Genomic DNA, 20,223 nt, shown 5'->3' with positions numbered 1-20,223 from the left:
AAACTGAAACGGTCATCTTCAGGTAACCTCAAAAAGGTACTCAGTGTCAAACATTTGTGAAGGATTGCATTTCTTCCTGCTGTGTTGAGTAATAAAGATCCATCAAGTTGTTAAAAATGATTGTACCCATTCTCGGTGAGTCCGGATGGCAGAGCAATATGGGGGAGCAAAAGAGAACAAAAAGTAATACCAGCGCCTCCCCCATCCGACTGGAGAACTGTTTATTGCAAGTTTGGGCGGGGGGAGACTGAAGCCAGAACTTACCCACCACGTGTGCTGCACGTGGTCCTCACTGAACAAACTAGAGTTGAAAGCGTTCTTCCAACTGCACGCCCTCTCACCATTGTTCCTAATGCAGCTAATACCGTTATAAGATCCTTGTTAATATTTATCTTGGACAAAACTTTGATATACAGTCTTCATTTTTGATTCCACCCTGGAAGAGAAAGTACAGCGGCGGACATGCCGTTTTTCTATTTTACTTTTTGCCGGAAATACACTTGTAAGAGTATGCGTGTAGGCAACAGGTACAAATGCTTTCTACAAAATTAGTCTGTGTTCATTCGCCCAATGGCAGAAAGATGAAAGTTGATAATTCGCTTAGGTGCCTTTTAGCGAAGGAGTCAATAAGATTTTGGTCCTGATCGGTCAACATGAAGAACTACTTCACTGAGTGTCTTTTCTTTCCTCTTTTATGGAGATTTGTTCGAAAGCGACTCCTTTTCATTGAACATAGCACTCTCATTGCACCCATCTAGATCTGCAACTTTTGTTTGATACAGATTAACGTTAAAATCTTTTAAAAGCTCTTCTGGCAAAGGGGTTGGCTAGACCTCTCTCCATCTTGCCATTTTGGAGATATGTTTGATCTTATCACTTATATAATATCAAAAAGGATCGAATCATTAGATAATACTCCGAATTCTAAAGGAAATCCTCTACCGGAAGAGAAAAATTTTTTCCAGCTCTTGCAAGATATATTTTTATTGTTGCTGGCCGTCCAATGACCGCAGAGAAATGACCATTAATAAAGGTGGTAGCTACCGAAATAGGACTGACTACTTCTAAAAATAAAGCTAGATGCAAAGTACTAGCAGTGGCCAACAGGTCCCTCTGCAGGGGGTCTGGACACGCCATTGCCACTTCTACTCTAAGCAACTGGTGCTGTTTCAAGGAGTTCAGGTGGAAGCACAAGCTGCCTGTTGAGTTCCATTCTAATAATATCTTCTAGATTGAACAATATTTCACCTAGCTAAAAATAGGATTGGTTTTAGTGTGGGTAACTTTTTTAGAGCTGACATTTTCAGCATATGGACGATCATTATTTCTCTTGAGAGGTGGTCAGCCATCTTTTTGGTGTGAAATTTTGGTTCCAGAAAATGCAATTTCATAAATTGTAGATTTTAAAAGAATTAGAGATAATGGAAGACCTCCGTATCCAGAACATCTTGTTCAATTTTGCTCTGGCAGTTAGTAAACATTATTCACTTTGTGCTCAACGCCTGCTTCACGTGTTCCTGAAGGTGGCATATTCTATATCCCAAGTTCATGAACTCCTTGCTGGCTGGTTGGATGGAGTTTACTAACAATGAATGTATCCGGGAGCAACTAAACGTCTTACCTGTTAATCCAGTTGTCGAATGTGGGGCAATCCAAGCACCTAGGAGCTAAATACATTGGGGTTGAAGAAATAATGCCAAAGCAAGGATAATTTCAGGTGATTCAACATGTTTTCTTAAACATCCTGATATAAATGGACGTTAAGATCAAAGGAATGCTGCTTATTCAGATTAGCTAGTTTTTGTATTCATTTTTTTTGGTATCAATAAAATGCAGGATATGCAAGGATTTGTTGTCCTGGAAGTAGTTTGAATAGGAAGTAAGAAGACTTAGAAAGAGGATGTATTTTGCGAGCTGTGTAGAGCATGTGGGCGGACTCTGGCTGTTGCTATGGCACTGTGTGCTGGCCACAGCAGCATCCTCCAGCTGTATTGATCGGGCTCGCCGCTACTACCCTTTCTGATAACGTCACTCACTCTTCTCGTTCTAGATGAATGCGCCCCAGGTGGACTTTCGTCATTGAATCAAACACACACAAAAAAAAGTGGTGTGAAACTTTCACACGATTCTCTCTGGAGAACTGAAGCTAGAGGATTTACGATATGGAAATGGCCCTTGGACGTGACTCCTCAAGGATTCCGAGAGATTCCATCTTCTCGGCCAGTCTATTAAGTCTCAAGAAGTGTGGGAATTTTAGAGAATTGGTAGCCAAAATATGGTTCCTTTCATTTGCTCGGGCATTCGGGATGTAAGGGGTATGAACATGGCTGTGGAGATTTCCTGGTGTAGATTGTGTCATTGCGAAGGGCTGGTATGTTCACAGTTCGACTCTCTTGAGAAGACAAATGAGTCCAGGAGTCTCTCACCAGACTCTTCTTTAAATCAGATTGACAGGAATGGAAGAGAGGATCTAATTACTATTGAGCGCTCTAATAGACTGTCCTAATTCGCACACATACAACCTGTCTCATTTACACATTAATCCTGGCGCACTTACAGAGAAATGGGTCTGGATTATTGTTCTCATTGTAACATTTTGTGCCTTGAATACATTAGAGCATTTAGATCGCTTTACTGCAGATAGAAATGAGTATCAGTCTGCTATTCGCCCGAGGACTATTGACTGTGTTCTTGTTTCGGATCTCAAGTCAGCTGTTTCCTCTGCACAGTATTCTACCATTCTCCAGCCCAAATAAGAAGAAATGATGGGATTTTCTAAATTTCTGGCGCATTTCCTTCTTCGAGCATTTCCACTTATAATGTGCCCACAATTCCAATTGTCTTTGATCGGTTCCAGACAGATTTGTTGATAGGGATGGTTGTATCTTAAACGGCATGAGAGAAATGTTTGTGCAAGAATCACCAGATTAAGTTTTTGTAAGTTTCTTGAATTATCTGATTGAAGCTAATTAATTACCCCATTATAATTGTTTATAAGCTTCTGAAGATTTGATTAACAAGTTTGGTTTTTTTATCACGTTTTATCCGTTATTCCTTTTTCATGTTTTTACTAAAATATGTCCGTCTTTCTTTTTTTCTGTTACAGAATGTTGACCATAAGATGAAATTTCGTTCAAAGAAAGGACTTTTGCCGTTTATCGAACTGAATGGTGAAGAGATAGCTGACAGTACGGTTATAATTAAGGAGCTGGCACAAAAATTTGGCAAAGACTTGGACGCTGGTTTGGATAATAACCAAAAGAATGTATCGCATGCTATGATCTCCATGATTGAAAACCATCTGTTTTGGTAAGTTTGATTTCTATTTTTTCATAGTGAATGTAAAGTATTGTGATCGAATGAAATGGCGAGTTATCGAAGTATCGCCTATATAATTGGTAATCTCTGCTAACTACACCTGTTCGCACCTGTAGTGTAGCGTGAAGCGAATGACATTAGAAAAAACATTCAAACTAACTCCTCTGAATATCAGATGTGTCGTCTTGAACTCAAAGTACATGTTATAAGTACGGTATGATGGCTCACATTAAAAACTTCCCCAAAAATGAAGGTTAACGTTACAAGTATTCATAACGTTTTATTTTTTTGAAAAATATTTTGGGAAGGCTCCGAGCCTCAAGAGCCTATAAAGGGAAGCTGTGTTTTACTGCCTCTATATTAGTGATTTTAAGTATTTTTATACTAAAATGTTATTTAATTGCGATTCCCTTGCAGGGTAGTGATGTGGTGGAGAACCAAACATCCAGATAACATCATTAGAGGTTACAAAATGAATCTACAACACTTCTTAGGTAGCCGGATGCCAAATGGAGTTCTCAATTTCCTTTTCAAGTATTCGTATAACCGGAAGGTAAACTAAATTTCTTTATTAGTATTAGTAACAGGAGCATAATTTTGCAATTTGTTTAGAAACTTGTATCTAATATTGTTTGTATCTAATGACAGCCACATAAATGTAATTATTCCCCTTAACAACGAAAATATCTTCTTTTTTTAACAGGGATTAAAAAAAGTGAAGGCACATGGAATTGGTGTTCATAAACCAGAAGAAATCAACGAATTTGGACAACACGATCTGAAAGTACTGTCCGAAATGTTGGCCGATAAAGAATTCTTCTTTGGCGACGAACCAACTACAGTAAGTAGGAATTTTAATTCTCATTAATCCAGTAATAAGCTAATCATTATTCTTCTTTTTATTTAACGCAGAAAAAAGTTCTAGTCCCGAACTTTTGGGTTCACGTAAGTTTGACAAAAATCTTTAAAGGGGAAATTAGTATCTAAGCTTTTCGCATCATCCAGTGTCGGACTAGATCTGGAAGCTCTAAAGTCCTAAGCTAAAGGCATAGACAATCAAAAGATAAAATAAGTAACTGGAGTAACGGAGTAACTGACTGTTCATTATATTCCCATCCTTATCAACCAAAAGTAGCTTATAGAACGAAGAGCTTATTTCTCTGTACCATCAAGGAGGAGCAAGCGTTATTAATGTTTGTGGACACGCCTTTATATTTGTAAATTTATTTATTGTATTAAATAAATAAATTTGTAAATAATGTAGAGAATGAATTCTTCTAGAACCAGGAGGCTGCAGACTGCTAGCCCAGACGTAGCTCCTTCTTTTAGATATTTCTTAAGTTCTTGGGCACCCTTAGCCTGTTTTTTTTTGGTATGAGAGAATGTTATCTGCCTCCGAGAGAACGGAGCCCGACCTTCCAGCAATATGTCTTGAAATTATTCGGGCGCCCAAAGACGCCTTTAAACAATATTATAATAAAATTTATATGAACAGTTATAACATTAGCTGGCGGACAGTGCAAGAAAGTGAACCGGCGAACGGAATTAATAAGTCTTTTTTTTCTGGTAATCTTTAATGAATAACTGGAGTTGGCTGGAAGCCTGGAGCCACATAATCTACGCACCCTGCTGGAGCTGGACCAAGACTGCTGGCGGTACCCAGTGACACAGTCCTACCCCTTGCTTCCATACTGTCCGGCCCGATCTTGGCCCAATTCCAGCCACCTTCTGCACCTTTCATAATTTCTCTTCTCTAACAACTTTATACATATAAATAATAGAACTGTTTATTATTATATTTGACTTTAATGGTCAAAAAAACATCCGTCTCTTGGGATATTTAATTGCCACATGTCTGACCAGAATTCATTATTAGGTAGATCGTAAAGTGTACTACAATAAATAAGTTTGCTCGTTATTGGCGTTCATTCCGCGCGAAGAACATTAGAATTGGCACATTACACACTCGATAGTTTTAGAATTATACTTAAAGCACAATGTTTGTAAGAATTAAATATAACTCAAAAGTTTGGATTTTAAAGATTTGTTAGTCCTTTTGGGTCACCAAATTTTTAGCACGCTATATTTTTAGGAAAACCAGCATAAAACCTCTGTAATCGTAAATTAATTTTAATGTTATTATTATTATTTATGGCAGAAGGTAGTAACAAAACTCTTAATTTATTCTTCCAGCTGGACATAGTAGCTTTTGCGAACCTAGCGCAGATCTACTTTATTGAAAAAGATCTTCAATACTCCTTGCAGGAATTTATGCAAGAAAATTGTGCAAACCTGGTTGGACATGTTAACAGGATGAAAGAAAGGTATATTTTTGTTTCACTTCATTGTTTACCGAACATTTTTGCTTGAGGATTCTGTGAATGTTGGGCTGCGATTGGTGGGAAAAAAACCCTTATCTTTAATCGAATAGAAAGTACATTATTGGTTGGAGCGTAGATATTTTAAGAAGGAAAAGCCTCTTAATTTTATTTTACTTCCTCTAACGAATTGATCTGCGGATTATAGAATTAATTCCTCTTTTTAGACTAAACAGCACTTCATGTAAGTTTTATATATTTCAGAAATGCTAAGAAACATGTTATATTCTCTCCTATTCAGTTCATTTAACTTCGGTCGCGGTAGACATAGAATGCGCAGTGTTGCTGAAAGTGATATTTTAGAGGTTTAACGCCATAAAAGGGCCGCTTTATTAGCTTCATCCAGCATTTTTTTTTAAACAAAATACATGGAGAATTGTTCATTGTATCATCCTATAAATTGCAGGTGTTTCCCCGACTGGGAAGATATCTGCACAACCTTAGACCTTAATTCTCACCTTCCCAAACCACCACCAGAGGAAAAAGAGACCAAAGCCAAGGATGAAGAGAAGAAGGCCGAGAAGGAAGGTGATAATGACAACGATGAGAAAGAAAAGGTAAACTAGGAAAAAATGAATAAATAAATATTTTACTGATATAAATAATACTTAAATTATAAAAGTTGTATTTTGAAAAGATAGTGACTAGAATTAGAGTGGTACCCAAAACATGGACATGTCTTTGTCAAGACAAAATTTTGGTCGGAAAATCGATCGGCCGGAAGTAAAATGATGTTTTTCAGCATTTTGATATTTTCTCGAATGTCTATTTTGCAAGACTTCCTTTGGGTACTCCTGTAGTTCTACGACTTTCAGTGAAACATGTCATTGTAATAATATACGTTCCTTTAACTCATACGAATTGTTGATGGATATAAGAGTTGTTAGAATGGAATATGGGTTAAGTTACGCACTCCTCCAAAGTGCTGTTAATTGTCCCAGTGAGAATGAAACTGGCGTAAGTCCAGGCAGGTTTCAATATCATAGTGTAGATAAGTCATTTATTCTATAGTATGAGTTTACATCGCTTGTCGAGAAGTCTAGAGAGAAGTTTGAACCGTCTTTCAGTTTATTGGTAGAGAGAGATGACTGTTGATTGAAGAGAATTGGTAGGATTAGTTGGGATCAGACTGTGTTGAAGACAGTTTTTTTATAAGAATTGCTGTGCCCCCATGGGCGGCAATATCATCAGGGTGATCAGTTCTGTGGATAGTGAAGTCGGTTATGTTGAAATAAGATTTGCTAGTAAAATGAGTCTCTGTGATGGATGAGTCTTCTGCATTTTGAAGCGCATTGGTTTATTATGGAATAAAACCCATAAAATTGGTTTTAAATGCCGCTTTGTTTAACCTTGCGCCAGATATGCTGAGAATGACAATGTAGTAAGGTCACATTTTTGCATTTTCTAAAATAATTTAAAATCCCATTACATTCTAATATGCACCAAAAAATTTGATTCTATGTAATAATAATAATACAAACAAAAAGTAATAAAGCTATTTTTATTATCTGCATTTTTTTTACAGAGCAAAACACAAAACTCGTTTTATCTCAAAACTGCTCAAAATGGACTTACGCCACTTTCATTCTCACCGGGACAATTGTTTTAGCACTCTACAAGAAAGAATCGAATGTTTAGACAAAAACTCCAAGCTGGAAGATTTACAATTTGGCTTCTTTTAGTTTCCCGTAGTTGTCTGAAAAACAAAAAAAAAATAAGTTCTAAAAAAAAACCCGCCAAAGGTTTCAGTTAGAACCTGAGAACATAACGTGTGTTTGGTCCAATATTTTAGTTTGATTTACAGGCAGCAATGATGTTTTTTAGTTATGGTTCTGATTTGGTTTGTGACGTCGTCACACTTCCTCTTTCTATAGTTTCCTTATAATTTACGAGTATGATCTTAAAAAAAATCTTCATTCTTAGTTTCAAGAATTACTTGAAACTGCGGTAAGATTGAGTCATGCTGATTTTTATTATTTGTGAATGGAATGAAATGAAACGATGAAATAGTAAAAAAAACTGTTATCTATGCTTGACTCTAAACCCAACCTATTTATCATTTTATTTCCAAACTACTTTCATCATCAGCTCAGCTCTGAGAATATATTTATTAATTTAGTATTCTTGTCTATTGCAGTCAGAGAAAGAGATCGAAAAGGAAAGCGAAAAAGAGAACACGGATAAAGAGAATAAAGAAAAGGAAAAAGAGGAGAAGTGAATTGAGGAGGAGTAACGCCCGTGTTGCCGCCCCTGCCACTGTATCCCCACCTCCGGACCATCTCCTCCCTCCTCCCCTCAATATTTAACAACAAAAATATATATACCCCACCCTAATTTTTTTTTTTTCTTTCTTTTATATATATATATATATACAAATTTCCAAACAAAATCTCAAAAAAAAAAAAATGATTCCAAACAATGTGTTAAAAATGATTCCTCTATCGTTATCCATCAGAAAGAAAGAAAAAGGAATAGCAGAAATAAGAAAGAAAATCATAAAAAGTGATCTAAAAGTATATAAAAAAATAGGAAAAGTCAAAACTTTGACAACTTAAAATTTATAAGTACATACATGAAAAAAAAATCATAGCTTTTACTGTCATTTTGTGAAAAGTTTTTATAATTAATTTCTAAATTTTTTTTTTTTTATTAATATATATATATAAATATTGTAAACAAAAATAAATAAATAATTGTAAAAGAGAAAGTAAACAAGTTTTTGCAAATTTTTACGGACAATTTAATTAAGAATACAATTGATGAAAGAGTGGTTTGAATCATTTTGTTCTGGTGTTAATGAAAACAAAACTAGCCACTCTGCTGTAGGTTTTTCTATATTAAAAACATAATAATAAGGGTATAAAAAAAATAAAATTGAAATTGTGTTTTTATATATTTGTAAAAAGTAAAATAAAAAAAAACTGAAAAAAGAAAACAATGAACATTTTTATTAAAACAATATTTTACATTTTATAGAATTTATATCTAGCCATCATTATTATTACTTATTCCTATAAAAGTGAATTTATTACATGACAAAATAAAAGCTAAAAAAAATTTTTTACATACAAATATAACCAATATGTCAATTTGTTTTTAAATAAAATCAACACACATTCTTTTTGCAAACTGATAACTCATATTTTTTTAAATAATATTAATAATTTTTTTGTAATTAAAAAAAAAATAGACGCAAAATCAACTGGTTTTGAAGAAAGAACAACAGCTATTTTCACCATGCAACATATCGTATGGTCCAAAATTTGGAAAAGTCAATTTAATTTCCACCTTTGCATGTGTACTAGCTTATTATTAGCCCAATTTTTTATGTTTCAAAATATTGTTAAAAAAAGAAAAAAAAAAATATATTAGTTAATATTATTTTTTAAAAATAATTATAATGTTTAAAATTGTATGAATAGATTTTTTTTATCAAATAATTTTTCTTTTTTCGCCCACACTTTATAAAAAACTTCATAAATCATTTCGTGCGTTGGTTTATTTTTTTGGACTTGGAATACTATTTCAGTTTTCTTCGGTTATAGCGTGAAGCAATTCATACGCATCTCATTTGCGTTGTACTGGATCGGGCTTGATCTTGATTTGTGGATTTGACAAGAACCGTTGCTGAAATACAATGATACCATGATATAATCAAATAAATGCACACACTTTCATTCACTATCTTAAAATAACAAGTGTGAACAACACCTCTCTCTCTAGTGTACTTCAAAAAAAAAAAAAAATGTTAGCGGACAAATGGAAGCCAAAGAATAGAAAGCAATTTAGAATTTTGTAAGAGGAAGGGAGATTGATGCCAATATCAAGGAGGAAGTACAGTACTGTATCTAGATAGATTTCGATGTATTGTGCTTTGCTTTAAATCCTTATTCGGAAAAGAAAGAAACCTTTTTTATTGGTTAATTGATTACGCGATTCGTTTACAATAAGCGAATTGTAAGCCATTTATTCATTATTAAAATTGTGCTATTATTGATTGTTATACGGTTTTTTTATCTTCTGATAGCCTGCCATCAGTTTTCATTACAAGATTAGTTGTAACTAAAAGAACAGCTTTTTAAAACTGAACAAATACAAATATATATATATATATATATATATAATAGTTTGCTAGTTGTTTTATTCTCTCAATTCTTTCTCTTTGTTTTAATTATTTCCCATTTTTTGTTTTTTTCTTTCATTTAAATCAACAATCATGGTCATTCTTATAAAGATTTAAAACATTGTCTTAAAACATAAAGACTTGTTTTGTTCAAGATTCCTTGGCAAAACAAAAACAAAAAATTATATACAAAGCTGGGTGATTTGTTCTTACCATGAACATTTACTCTATTATTGAGTTAATCTATAATGACAACAGTAAAATTAAAAACAAAAACAAAGTTTCCAGCCTCATTGCTCAGGACTGAAGGATGATACGCTTCACCTACAAATCTAGTACCCTGAAATCCAGTACAGGTTAGGTTGAAAAAAGAATACAGAAACTGAAATAGTTTTCTGTACAACTAATAATTCAAAAAATAATCAACGCAGAAGTTAAAAAAAAAAAAAAAGAGTAGAAAATGATATTTGATTAGGTAGTAAAGGAACTTAATTCTCAAATCACACACACAGATATAAGAAATTTTAAAGAAAAATGTGATTATTACTTAAATTACTTAAAAGAAATAGGTAAAATAGTTGTTTTATATTTTTTTAAAACCAGCTTAGTAAAAAAAAAAAGTTTTTTCTAGAGTTGAGGTTAGAAAATATTTGATACATAGAGAGATCATTGAAGAGATTACGTTTTTTGATATCTTAAAGTTAACAATTTTGAAAACAAAAATTTTCATACGAACGTTTTTTAAAAATTCTTATAGTACCAAAAAAAAAAAAGAAAAAGTAAAACGCTCAAAATTATCTGTGCTCAAAAAATTCCAAAAAATAAAATAAAGCTGGAGGGGTAAATTTAAATTTTTAAATCATTTTTATGTATTTTTGTTTTAATTTTTGGCAACGTGAGTGTGGCCACGGTCCATCAAAATTAACATAGAATAATTATATTACATTATTTGGAATTTAATAAATTAAATTTTAATTTTTTTGTTTTAAATATTCAAAAATAAATAAATGAAGAAATCAAGGCAAGGGACCACGAAGTTCTCCAGATTAAAATTTAAAATTAAAAGAAAAGAAATGTCCAACCGCCATTGCATTTACTTATTAAGTATGGCAAAGTCTTTTATTAAAAAAAAAAAAAAAAAAGAGAAAAAAAAGTAAAAATAAGAAAAATAAAATGATTATACATAAATGATTTTTTTTTCTGTAATATTTTATTGAATATTAGATATTATTTTATAATATGTATTATATGTCTTTATTTTTATTATTTGTTATTTTTTTATAGGGAATCTTCATTTCTATTAAAGAAAATCTGTCTTGATTTTAGTAAATGACTGATTTTGATTTATTTTTTTTAAAGTTGGGAAATATTTAATTATTTTTTTAAAAGAAACACGTATTTTTTTGGCAAGGTCAGAAATAAAGAAAAAAACTAATGTTCATTTCTAAATGGAAATGTTTGTCGCTTAGATGGACCCCCAACTGAAATATGAAAGTAAATAAGTTGACAGTTTGAAGTAAAGAGCAGAGGATAGCAAATGGGGAAGCAATAACAAGGGCCTTAAGCACTTTCTCACGACGAAAAGACCAATCGATGTTGGGCTGTGAAATAACTCAGCATGGGGCCAGCAGTTCTCTACAAAATCTATGGAGAGACAACTCAACATGCCTCAAGAATTGCTCAAAATTGTCCTTGACCTACCAATAGTGCAGACATTAATGAAAGTTAACCCCGGATCTTCTGTTTATTTGGGTCTAGGCAGCAAGAAATAAATAATTGGACATTCCCTTCTAGACTCGGAACTTTCCACCTTGATTGCCTAATTATAGCAGCTTTTCCTTTGCCATCCATCCATCTTGATTTATGAGTATTTTCGTGAACTAGTTCAGCTGGTTTGACGGCGAGTTCTAAGCAGAAAGAGTTTCATACTTCGAATAGTTTTCTAGATGAAATTCTACAACTACAAAATAAATATGATAGGCTGTTCAGTGGTGAATAGTTTTCATTTCTACTATTGTTCTTTCATAACCTAATCTAACCAAATTATACTCGTTAATCCTTCTTAATCCTAAAAAAAAGGATTCTTTTTATGAAGGAACATCTTTAGTGTTCGCAACGTCCACAAAAACATTCCATTTATAAATGAAGCCTTTTTTTTTCTCAATTTTTCAGCCTTTGCCAACCATTATTTTTATGCTTTCAATTTTATGATTTTCTTATTCACAAAAACTTTTTTATTCACTAGTGACAGAAACAGTGATTCCAAGACAAAATGATGACTCTTTTAAGTGTATAATTTTTGTTTTAAAGGAGAAATGCATGCTTTTAGGTAAATTCTATGAGCAGAAAATAAGAAAAAAAAAAAAGAGCAAGTGAAGTTTTATTAATAAATAAATATAAATATAGATAAAAATGAAATAACTGTTTAAAAAATAGATATTTTAAGATAAACCATTAATTATTTTTTACCACCATTTTCTTCTTTTCTTAAAAATATTTTTAAACTCTTTGTATCGATTTAACAATCTTTGATTTGATTTTGTTTGGCCCCCTTCCACAAAATGTCACATATTTTTTATGGTTTCAATTTTTTATATCCTCAAATTTATGCTAAAATTAATTATAAATGAATGCTAAGAAAATTATTGTAATTTAAAAGTCATTTTTATTTTATCTTACGAGATAAAATCTCATCAGAAGAGTTAAGGGTGTTATGAATAAAAATTGATATTTCTTGCAAACGTGAACATGAAGATTGAGCTTCGTCAATTCCCACTCGATGCTATTACTGCTTCTACAAGGTAATCGTCATCCCTGTCAACATCCTGAAAGGCGTTTTTTTTGGGGCAGTTAGTTTTAACCATAAGACCCACATAGTTTTTATTAAGTTTTTATATTATATGTGCTCTCAAAGCTCAATCGAAATGACCATTCTAATTTAGAGAAGCAAGTGTACCTTAATAAATGAGTACTCAGAGTAAAATTGAGTTATTGCAATTGTACTGCATTGGAACTTTCATGAACTAAAGTACCAGCTCTCATCAAGAGCACGAAAGGTAAAAATTTAAACGAATTCACAATTTAGTTGATAGCCTTAACGTCTGGTGGAAACATTCGTTACTATTTTCCGACTGTGTACCAATGCAGCCATTCTTCCAAAATAAACTATTTTAGCGTCAATTGACGTAGAAGACTCGCGTCTTATCCTTGCCGACTGGTTGAAACTCTTGACACATATTTAGTCAAAGTAAAATTTTGTCGTGGATCTAGCCTTTAATTAATTACTAAACACTTCCTGTTCCCTATTACTCCAAATAGCCTGTTTTTTCTGTCTCCCTATTTAAAGTACCACATAGCTCGATAGACACAGTGAGGATTAATAAATTCAATTTCTATTCATCATCCACCTTTTTTAAAAAAAATTAGATTAAAAAAAGAGGAATTGCTTTAATTTAAAAAAATAAAATAAATTTAGCTTTATTCTTTTTATTTAGCTATTACTTATTTTGGGAGGGGTGTTTCGTTGAACCCAAATTATTAAATTTGACCCCACAATTCAACATAGAAAACATTTTCAAACTATACTGAGCCCTTCTTTTACCTTGTGCGCGCCACCCTCCTATGCAAATAACCATAAAACTCATTTAAAAAAAAAAAAAAAAAAAATGTAGGTACGAATATTTTTTAATATGTTTATTGAAAAACTAAATAAAAATGGAGGAAAATAAAACAAACAAACTTAACAAATTAAAAAAAGGAAATCCAGCTCTAAAGATATGCGTTTTAAAAAAAAGTGAACAAATAATAAATACTTTAATTTGATTTATTTTATTTTTGTAAACACATATCACCCTTAGGTTTTTGACCATTCTGATATTGTTTTAGGCTGTAAATTTTATATAATTTGTATTATTATTTTTTTAATTTTAATAAAGAAAAACCATAGAAAGTAATTTTTTTCTATAAATACTCAAGTGCGTTTATATTTAACTATTAAATTGATTATGATTATTAAATTAATTATTATAAAATATTTTTTTTGTTTTTAATTATATTGAAATTTTATAAGGCTACATTATTGATAAAAGTTTGATATATATAATTGTGACTATATATATATTGTAGCTTTCTCTGATGAAATTGAAATGCTTTTTGATGATGAGGAAGATGTTTTTTTTTAAAAAAAAAAAAAAATATTAAAAACAAAAAAGGAGCTGTAATTACACAATTGCCTAAATAAAATATGAACTATATGTGTATATTTAATGGTGACAAAAAAACAAAATGAAAAAAATCTACTACTCCCTTGTATTTGGATGGAAATATATATTGTACACTCTCTGACAAAGTTTTCAAATTAATAAAATATATTTAAAAAAAGTGAAACAAAAAATTAAAAAAAAAAAATCAACATTTCTTTTAATAAAAACACAATTAGCTATTAATATCCTTGCTAGTATGATAGGAGTTGAATGTCAGTCCGAGCACTAGTCAACATGTCAAGAGACTGATTTGTAGATTTTATGAAATCCTAGTTTCAGGGTCACTTAATGAGAGGGGAGACATTCAAAACGATGAACGGTGAGTCGCACATTACACTCTGGTAAATTTAATAAAGTAAAGTAATCGCCTATTTTTTCAGGCGGGGCTTAACGTCCAACTACCTATTAGGAGTCGTGGACGGAGGCGACTAGCAAACATACTTGACTGTAAATTTTTTTTATTAACCATTAAATAAAATCCAAGGCCTAAAGCCCGGGAATCGAACCCACTAAACCAACAATACATCTTAGCTTTACAGGTCTCGCCTCTAAGTACTCTGGTAAATATATATAAAAGAAACTACAATGAATTGGCTGAGTATCGGCGTTTTCCAATAACTTATATATAGTTTGATACCACAAAGCGGGAATAAATACATTATCGTATAGATTTTTGATGTTGAATTACCACCGAGAATATCCTTTTGCAAATCCCTTTAGTGCGGTAAAGTGGTTTTTAAAAATTCACCTGCAAGTATGAGAATGTAAGATCCACCCCAGAGAACCTCAAAAAATGAAAAATAGCAGATAGCTCAAATTTGATATTTTGCAGAGATCGTCAACTGGGGGGATAGATACCATGGATAGGTTCTTGTCAAGAAGTTATCTGAAAAATAGATTTGTATTTTCCAAGAAAATACATCGACATTCAGCCTCTCTTTTATCGAAATTCCTAGACGGAAATTACGTACATTGCTTTGAGATCCTTCGTTTCAGGTGAAGTTTAAATACTTCTTTGGATAGTACGACAGGACTTGAAATAACCTCCGTCCATTGCAGCCAACAGTTGGTGTTAAAGAAGTTCTCTGTAACACTTTATGTTTAAATTCAACAATAGATTACCAGTAAAGTAAAACTAATACGTAGAAGACAAGAGGGCCACTGCTACCACAGCTCACAGAGCAATCGCCTTTTTCTGACTAATTCGACACAGAATACAATAATTTTATTAATAAATCACTACGTACTTCAATATTGCCAATAACAAAGGATATTGGCACTAAATATTTATTTAGAAAAAATATTTTTTAGAGCGGAGTGTTTTCGTACCCAGGCGTATACGAGTACAATATCGCAGCAGTATTCTGCACTCGCAAGAAGAAAAAGAAGAAGAAAAACAAACTTTCAGCATTAGTCAAACAAATAACTATTTGGTTTAATAAAAACAACAGCTTTCACAGACATACAATTTTTATTTACAATAACTCCAAATTTTGTAAACAAATTTATATGACCTTTAAATACAATATATCAAAATATGATAGAGAACAGAATATGATAATCTACAAGTCTAAAAATCATCTCCTCACTATGTTTTAACTGAAAGTCATTCCAGTATAATCTCGTAATTATATAAATGAAATATTATTAACTTAACTCTAGCTTAAAAATTACGATACGATAACAAGCATAGAAAATTATTAGTCGAATTCACACTTAGAAATTCTGAAACCACATATACACACTTTATATATACATTGACTATAACACCTTAAGCGGGAATTTCAGTTCATATACATTCAATAAATAAATTTAATGATTTTTACAGATCTTCTAATAATTAAGTTTAATGAAGTTCAGTCAATCAAAGTTGTAAGAAGATGATCTAATGATTTACGACTTCAAGATGATTTTTTTTATTTATTTTTGCGTGGAAGATACATATTTACAGTAACATCAGCTGAGTATAATTCGCTTTTAGATTATTTGAAAACAGTATTGATATGGCTGAAAAAAAAATAAGAAAATATTGTTATTTATGAGAACATACATTAAAAAAAATCAGTGTAGAGGTGTTCTAATTGCCTTCTACCAGTGAAAAAGTCTTTTTCTTAGCCCACAAACTTTTTTTAATTGATTAACACTAAGTGTTCATTACAATGTACATAGCAAATATCTTCACTTATTTAACTTTTAATGGAAAATCCAACAATTAGGGGCACCTTTTTTTTTTTTTTAAAAAAAAGATCATATTTGATTTGGGATCCATTCGGTAGAATTACAACATTATAAAATGTGGACATAGCAACATGTGAAAATAGCATTTTGGGGAAATGTCCAAAAAACGGTCCTAATAACGTCATTTAATTCTTCTACACTTCCTGCAACTTTATCGTAGTACTGATTTTTGTTTGAATTTATAACGACTCTTAATATCTGAAAGGAAGAGGCTCTGGTGAAATTCGTAACACAAGACTTGCTTTGATTTGCTCAGCATCATCTAATGAATCATATCCAACGACACAGAGATAAGAGCATTGATAAAGCCATTAAAAAAGCGGAAACATTAGCATTTTGAAAATCAGCAAACGTCATTATACTCGAGAGACTTCAAGAGAGCGTGTAGCTCAAAGAAAATAATATATTTTACATACTTACGCTCAGAAGACCCGATCCTGGTAGCCACCGTCAACAATAGGCTTGGAGGAGGAGGTCGGACCCGCTGGATGGTGATGGTGATGATGATGGTGCTGGTGATGACCCCGCAGGTGACCGCCTCTTCTACTCTGCATCGTGAACTCGAACATGGACTGTGTGTGTTGGGCCAACATCTTGCTCAAGTCACATGGCATCGGTTCTGTCCAAAAGAAGTCATGGTTCAAAGCTGAATCAGCATCGTATCGTTTCTGTGGATCCAATACTAAAAGTTTGTCCAAAAGATCACAAGCCGAAGCATCTTTTACATAAGGCCTGAGTCGTTCTTTTACCTGTAAAACAAAAAAAAAGATGGCAAATATTTACATCTGGCTTATCCGAGGTCTAGTAAAAAGTCCGATTTTAATCAACTTTGAAAAGAATTACTAATAAAAAAAAAATCAACAACTTTTACAGAAACATTTTTCTAAAAAAATACGATTAAGGGTAGTTCGATAAGGTAGGTAGATTGTCTGCAAGTCCCATTTTTGTGTAATGTCAGTCGTATCTCTTGTTAAAGCGATTAAAAGTGATGTTGATCTAATAAGATTCCTCAATCGGAAGTTCGTCATTACTAGACTATTCTCATCTTTTTGTCCTCGAACATGGTTTGTGGCATGGCCCATGGCATGAACATAGGATTTTCTCCTTATGTTCGTACATACACTGAATACAACTAAATCTGAAACTGTTGCCTTGATTATTTTTCTAGGGTCCCCTGGTTAGGTTATTTTACTTTATAGAAACGTAAAGTTTTTCAAAATGTTTAATATTAGGATTAAATGTTTATTATTTGAGGTTTGATGAAAATTATTGAGATTGAAGCTTGTGAACAGCATGAAGAGAAACTCGAGAATCTTAAATTTAACTCTCATCTTAACACTTCTTATATAACAATAAGAAAAAGCAAAAATTACTGCAAAGATACTAAATAAATTACCTTTCTCTTTTGTCCTCTGGACAGATCAATTTTATTATATAATTCTAAGGATTCAACCCCTGGCCAATGTTCAGGCGTGATACTACCGCACAACTGTGATATTAAGGAAAGCTGTTGTGGTTCTGTATTGCCTTGCATTATCGGACTGCGAGTCCACATTTCAGCCATTATACACCCGGCACCCCATAAATCTACGGGCGGTCCATAATTACGATCTCCAAGCAATAACTCAGGAGGTCGATACCATAAAGTTACCACACGATTTGTATATCTGAAAACAAAAGAAGTGGAAACATATACATTGTTCCACAAACATTGAATCTACAGACAGATTTTACATGGTCAATATACAACACTTCTTAATCTTCCACTAAGATCTGCGAAGAATTTTTTTTTCTCAAATCGTAAATTACATCTAAATTCAGTTAAAAAAAATGTCTATATTAAATCCATAAAAGTTAAAACAGCAAAACTTATATTCAAAAATAGTAGCCTTTTATCTGTGCAAGTCAAACTGCTAGATATTGTGAGCAGTAAGCAAAGCGAAATTTTTCAGTTAAAAAATTACTTTTTGTCGTGCCTTGTAGTGCGCGATTGGAACAGCTAAGAACTGTTTCACGTTAAAATTGAGAATCTTATAGAATCTACTCTTAGGCAGAAGTCAAAATCAAAATTACTATACTACGACTATGGTATTAGTCTCTCAGTAAAGTCTAAATATTATTGTTAACCTTCCATGAGGAGTTACTGTTTCATCATAGGGTTCTTTCTCTTGTAAGCGCAATTGCTAATTTCACTAGTTGTAATCAGTACCTCCACCGTTCATATATTCAAGCAATCTTTCAGGGCAAATTCTAATTTTTTTTTTATTAATAACTATATATTATTCTTCATCCAAAACTTCGCGTAGTACTAATATTTATCTTCTTACAAAAAACAGCTAAGCTGATGACCATCCGTAGAAATGCTTTCCGACTTAAGGGGGCTGACGGCGCAAACGGTACTTACTGTACCAAACAAAGGCATTGCAGGCTTTCGAATTTAACGAAATAGTTACAAATTGTTTCGATTGTTCAATAAGCGTGAATATACTTGTAGAGATATTTTGTTTACCTATTAACTTGGCCATTTTTAGTCTGACTAAATGCTCTTGCTAATCCAAAATCTGCTAACTTCAGAACTCCTGATTTGGTTATAAGAACGTTTGCGGCTTTCATATCTCTGTGCAAAATCTAAAAAAGAAAAGGTCATAAACGTAATTAATATCGACAAGGAAGCAATTAATAGAACACAGAATGGAACTATCGCAAAAACATCAATATTCCGTTACTTTTCGCCATGGATTCAATTTTCACTCGATAAAAGGAATCCTATTTGAATCATCTAGTTCACTCACCATTTTTTTGAATGTGAATAAGCTCTTTTATCTAATATTAATGGACCAGAATTAAGCTAGACACACATCAGAGAAACTATGAATTGGCTTATTCCAACTTAAATGAAAATAGATATTACATGGAATTTTTTAATTGATGCTAAAATAGATTTCATTCAAACTTTAAATAAACATTATTTACCTTATTACTGTGAATATAGTAAAGTCCATTAAGAAGCTGCTGTACTACACGTTTAATTTCTCCTAAGCTGAATTTTACATTAACATTTGAAAGCAAACCAGCTAAATCATGTTCACAAAAATCAAATACTAGATAAAATGTCGATCTGTATTTATTGTCATGAGTGGCTGTAAAGTGTTAAAACAAATTATTATTAAAAGAAATTTTAATTCAAAACAGAAAAATTAGCATAAATTATGAAATACCTTTGGTTCTACAGATTTCAATTAGGTTAACAACATTTTCATGTTTCAATAATTGTAATATTCTTATTTCCCTGAGAGCAGTAATGGGAAACTGTAAGTTAACCACGATATTTTTATAACAAGCAAAATACTAAAAAAAATTAAGATGATCTAACACAATTATTTTGTTAAGTTACCCCTTCTTTTTCATTGTCCATTAATACTTTTTTCATTGCAACTACTTTAGTAGGATTTTTTTTGTCTTTAGCTTTAAATACCTCACTGTAATAGAAGAACATAATTGTTTTTAAAAAAAGGATTAATTATAAATACTTTTTTTTTCTTAAACTGAGTAAAGACTACATACCCAAAAGTACCTTGTCCTATCTTGGTTAGTTTCTCATATTTTGTAGCTTCATCACAAAAGGGGAAATCGTACTCTTCTATATATTTTTCCTTTTCTTTTGTATTCATTTTTGTGTTGCTAACTGTTATGTCCATTCTACAACTGGTCATAATTTTCAACAAAATGCTGTGGCACTTAGATAATTATAATATAAGAAATATCCATTTTTACACAGTCAATTGCTATTTCTTCTAGAATTAACTTAACTTCACAAAGAAAGTTACACTTAAGGTTACATCACAAACATGACACCCACTTCAAGGTTTGGGTACGTCACTATGATTAAAAACCTTTTTCTCTT

The 20,223-nt window shown here is 32.2% G+C and overlaps 2 protein-coding genes across 3 annotated transcripts in view; one reads left to right on the top strand and one right to left on the bottom strand.

Annotated features, from left to right (window-relative positions):
• fax (failed axon connections) overlaps positions 1-10,280 on the top strand; it is an 80,990-nt gene extending 70,710 nt beyond the window's left edge. The window contains exons 2-7 of the mRNA XM_074120223.1: positions 3,107-3,309; positions 3,736-3,871; positions 4,022-4,159; positions 5,512-5,642; positions 6,103-6,253; positions 7,834-10,280. Coding sequence (XP_073976324.1) covers positions 3,107-3,309; positions 3,736-3,871; positions 4,022-4,159; positions 5,512-5,642; positions 6,103-6,253; positions 7,834-7,914 — 840 coding nt within the window. The 3' untranslated portion in view covers positions 7,915-10,280. The remainder of the gene's footprint in view (positions 1-3,106; positions 3,310-3,735; positions 3,872-4,021; positions 4,160-5,511; positions 5,643-6,102; positions 6,254-7,833) is intronic.
• A 5,253-nt stretch (positions 10,281-15,533) lies between these two features.
• Cdk9 (Cyclin-dependent kinase 9) lies at positions 15,534-20,166 on the bottom strand. 2 transcript variants are annotated; one of them, XM_074120222.1, is made up of 8 exons: positions 19,884-20,166; positions 19,714-19,798; positions 19,538-19,628; positions 19,293-19,459; positions 18,829-18,947; positions 17,716-17,986; positions 16,736-17,068; positions 15,534-16,088 (listed from the first exon to the last, which is right to left on the bottom strand). In XM_074120222.1, the coding sequence occupies exons 1-7, from the start codon at positions 20,030-20,032 to the stop codon at positions 16,742-16,744; spliced, it is 1,209 nt and encodes a 402-aa protein (XP_073976323.1). In that variant the 5' UTR covers positions 20,033-20,166; the 3' UTR covers positions 15,534-16,088; positions 16,736-16,741. The 2 variants fall into 2 exon arrangements, with proteins under 2 accessions (XP_073976323.1, XP_073976322.1); XM_074120221.1 differs by having other exon boundaries at positions 16,740-17,068; positions 19,884-20,164.
• Positions 20,167-20,223: the final 57 nt, after the last annotated feature.

The sequence above is a fragment of the Rhodnius prolixus genome, unplaced genomic scaffold (genome assembly GCF_049639745.1).
Source record: "Rhodnius prolixus isolate KJV_2025 unplaced genomic scaffold, Rpr scaffold_2, whole genome shotgun sequence".
NCBI classification, from domain to species: Eukaryota; Metazoa; Arthropoda; class Insecta; order Hemiptera; family Reduviidae; genus Rhodnius; species Rhodnius prolixus.
Note: the sequence above shows the minus strand (reverse complement) of the source record. Positions and strands in the feature narration are given on the sequence as shown.

Bases quoted from the DNA above. Each gene is read 5' to 3' on its own strand.
- Cdk9 (XM_074120222.1), bottom strand. From the start codon at position 20,032: ATGACCAGTTGTAGAATGGACATAACAGTTAGCAACACAAAAATGAAT. The intron at 19,460-19,537 runs GTATTTCATAAT...AACACTTTACAG, and splicing joins TGAAATCTGTAGAACCAAAG to CCACTCATGACAATAAATAC. The intron at 17,069-17,715 runs GTAATTTATTTA...TTTGTTTTACAG, and splicing joins CCAGAGGACAAAAGAGAAAG to GTAAAAGAACGACTCAGGCC.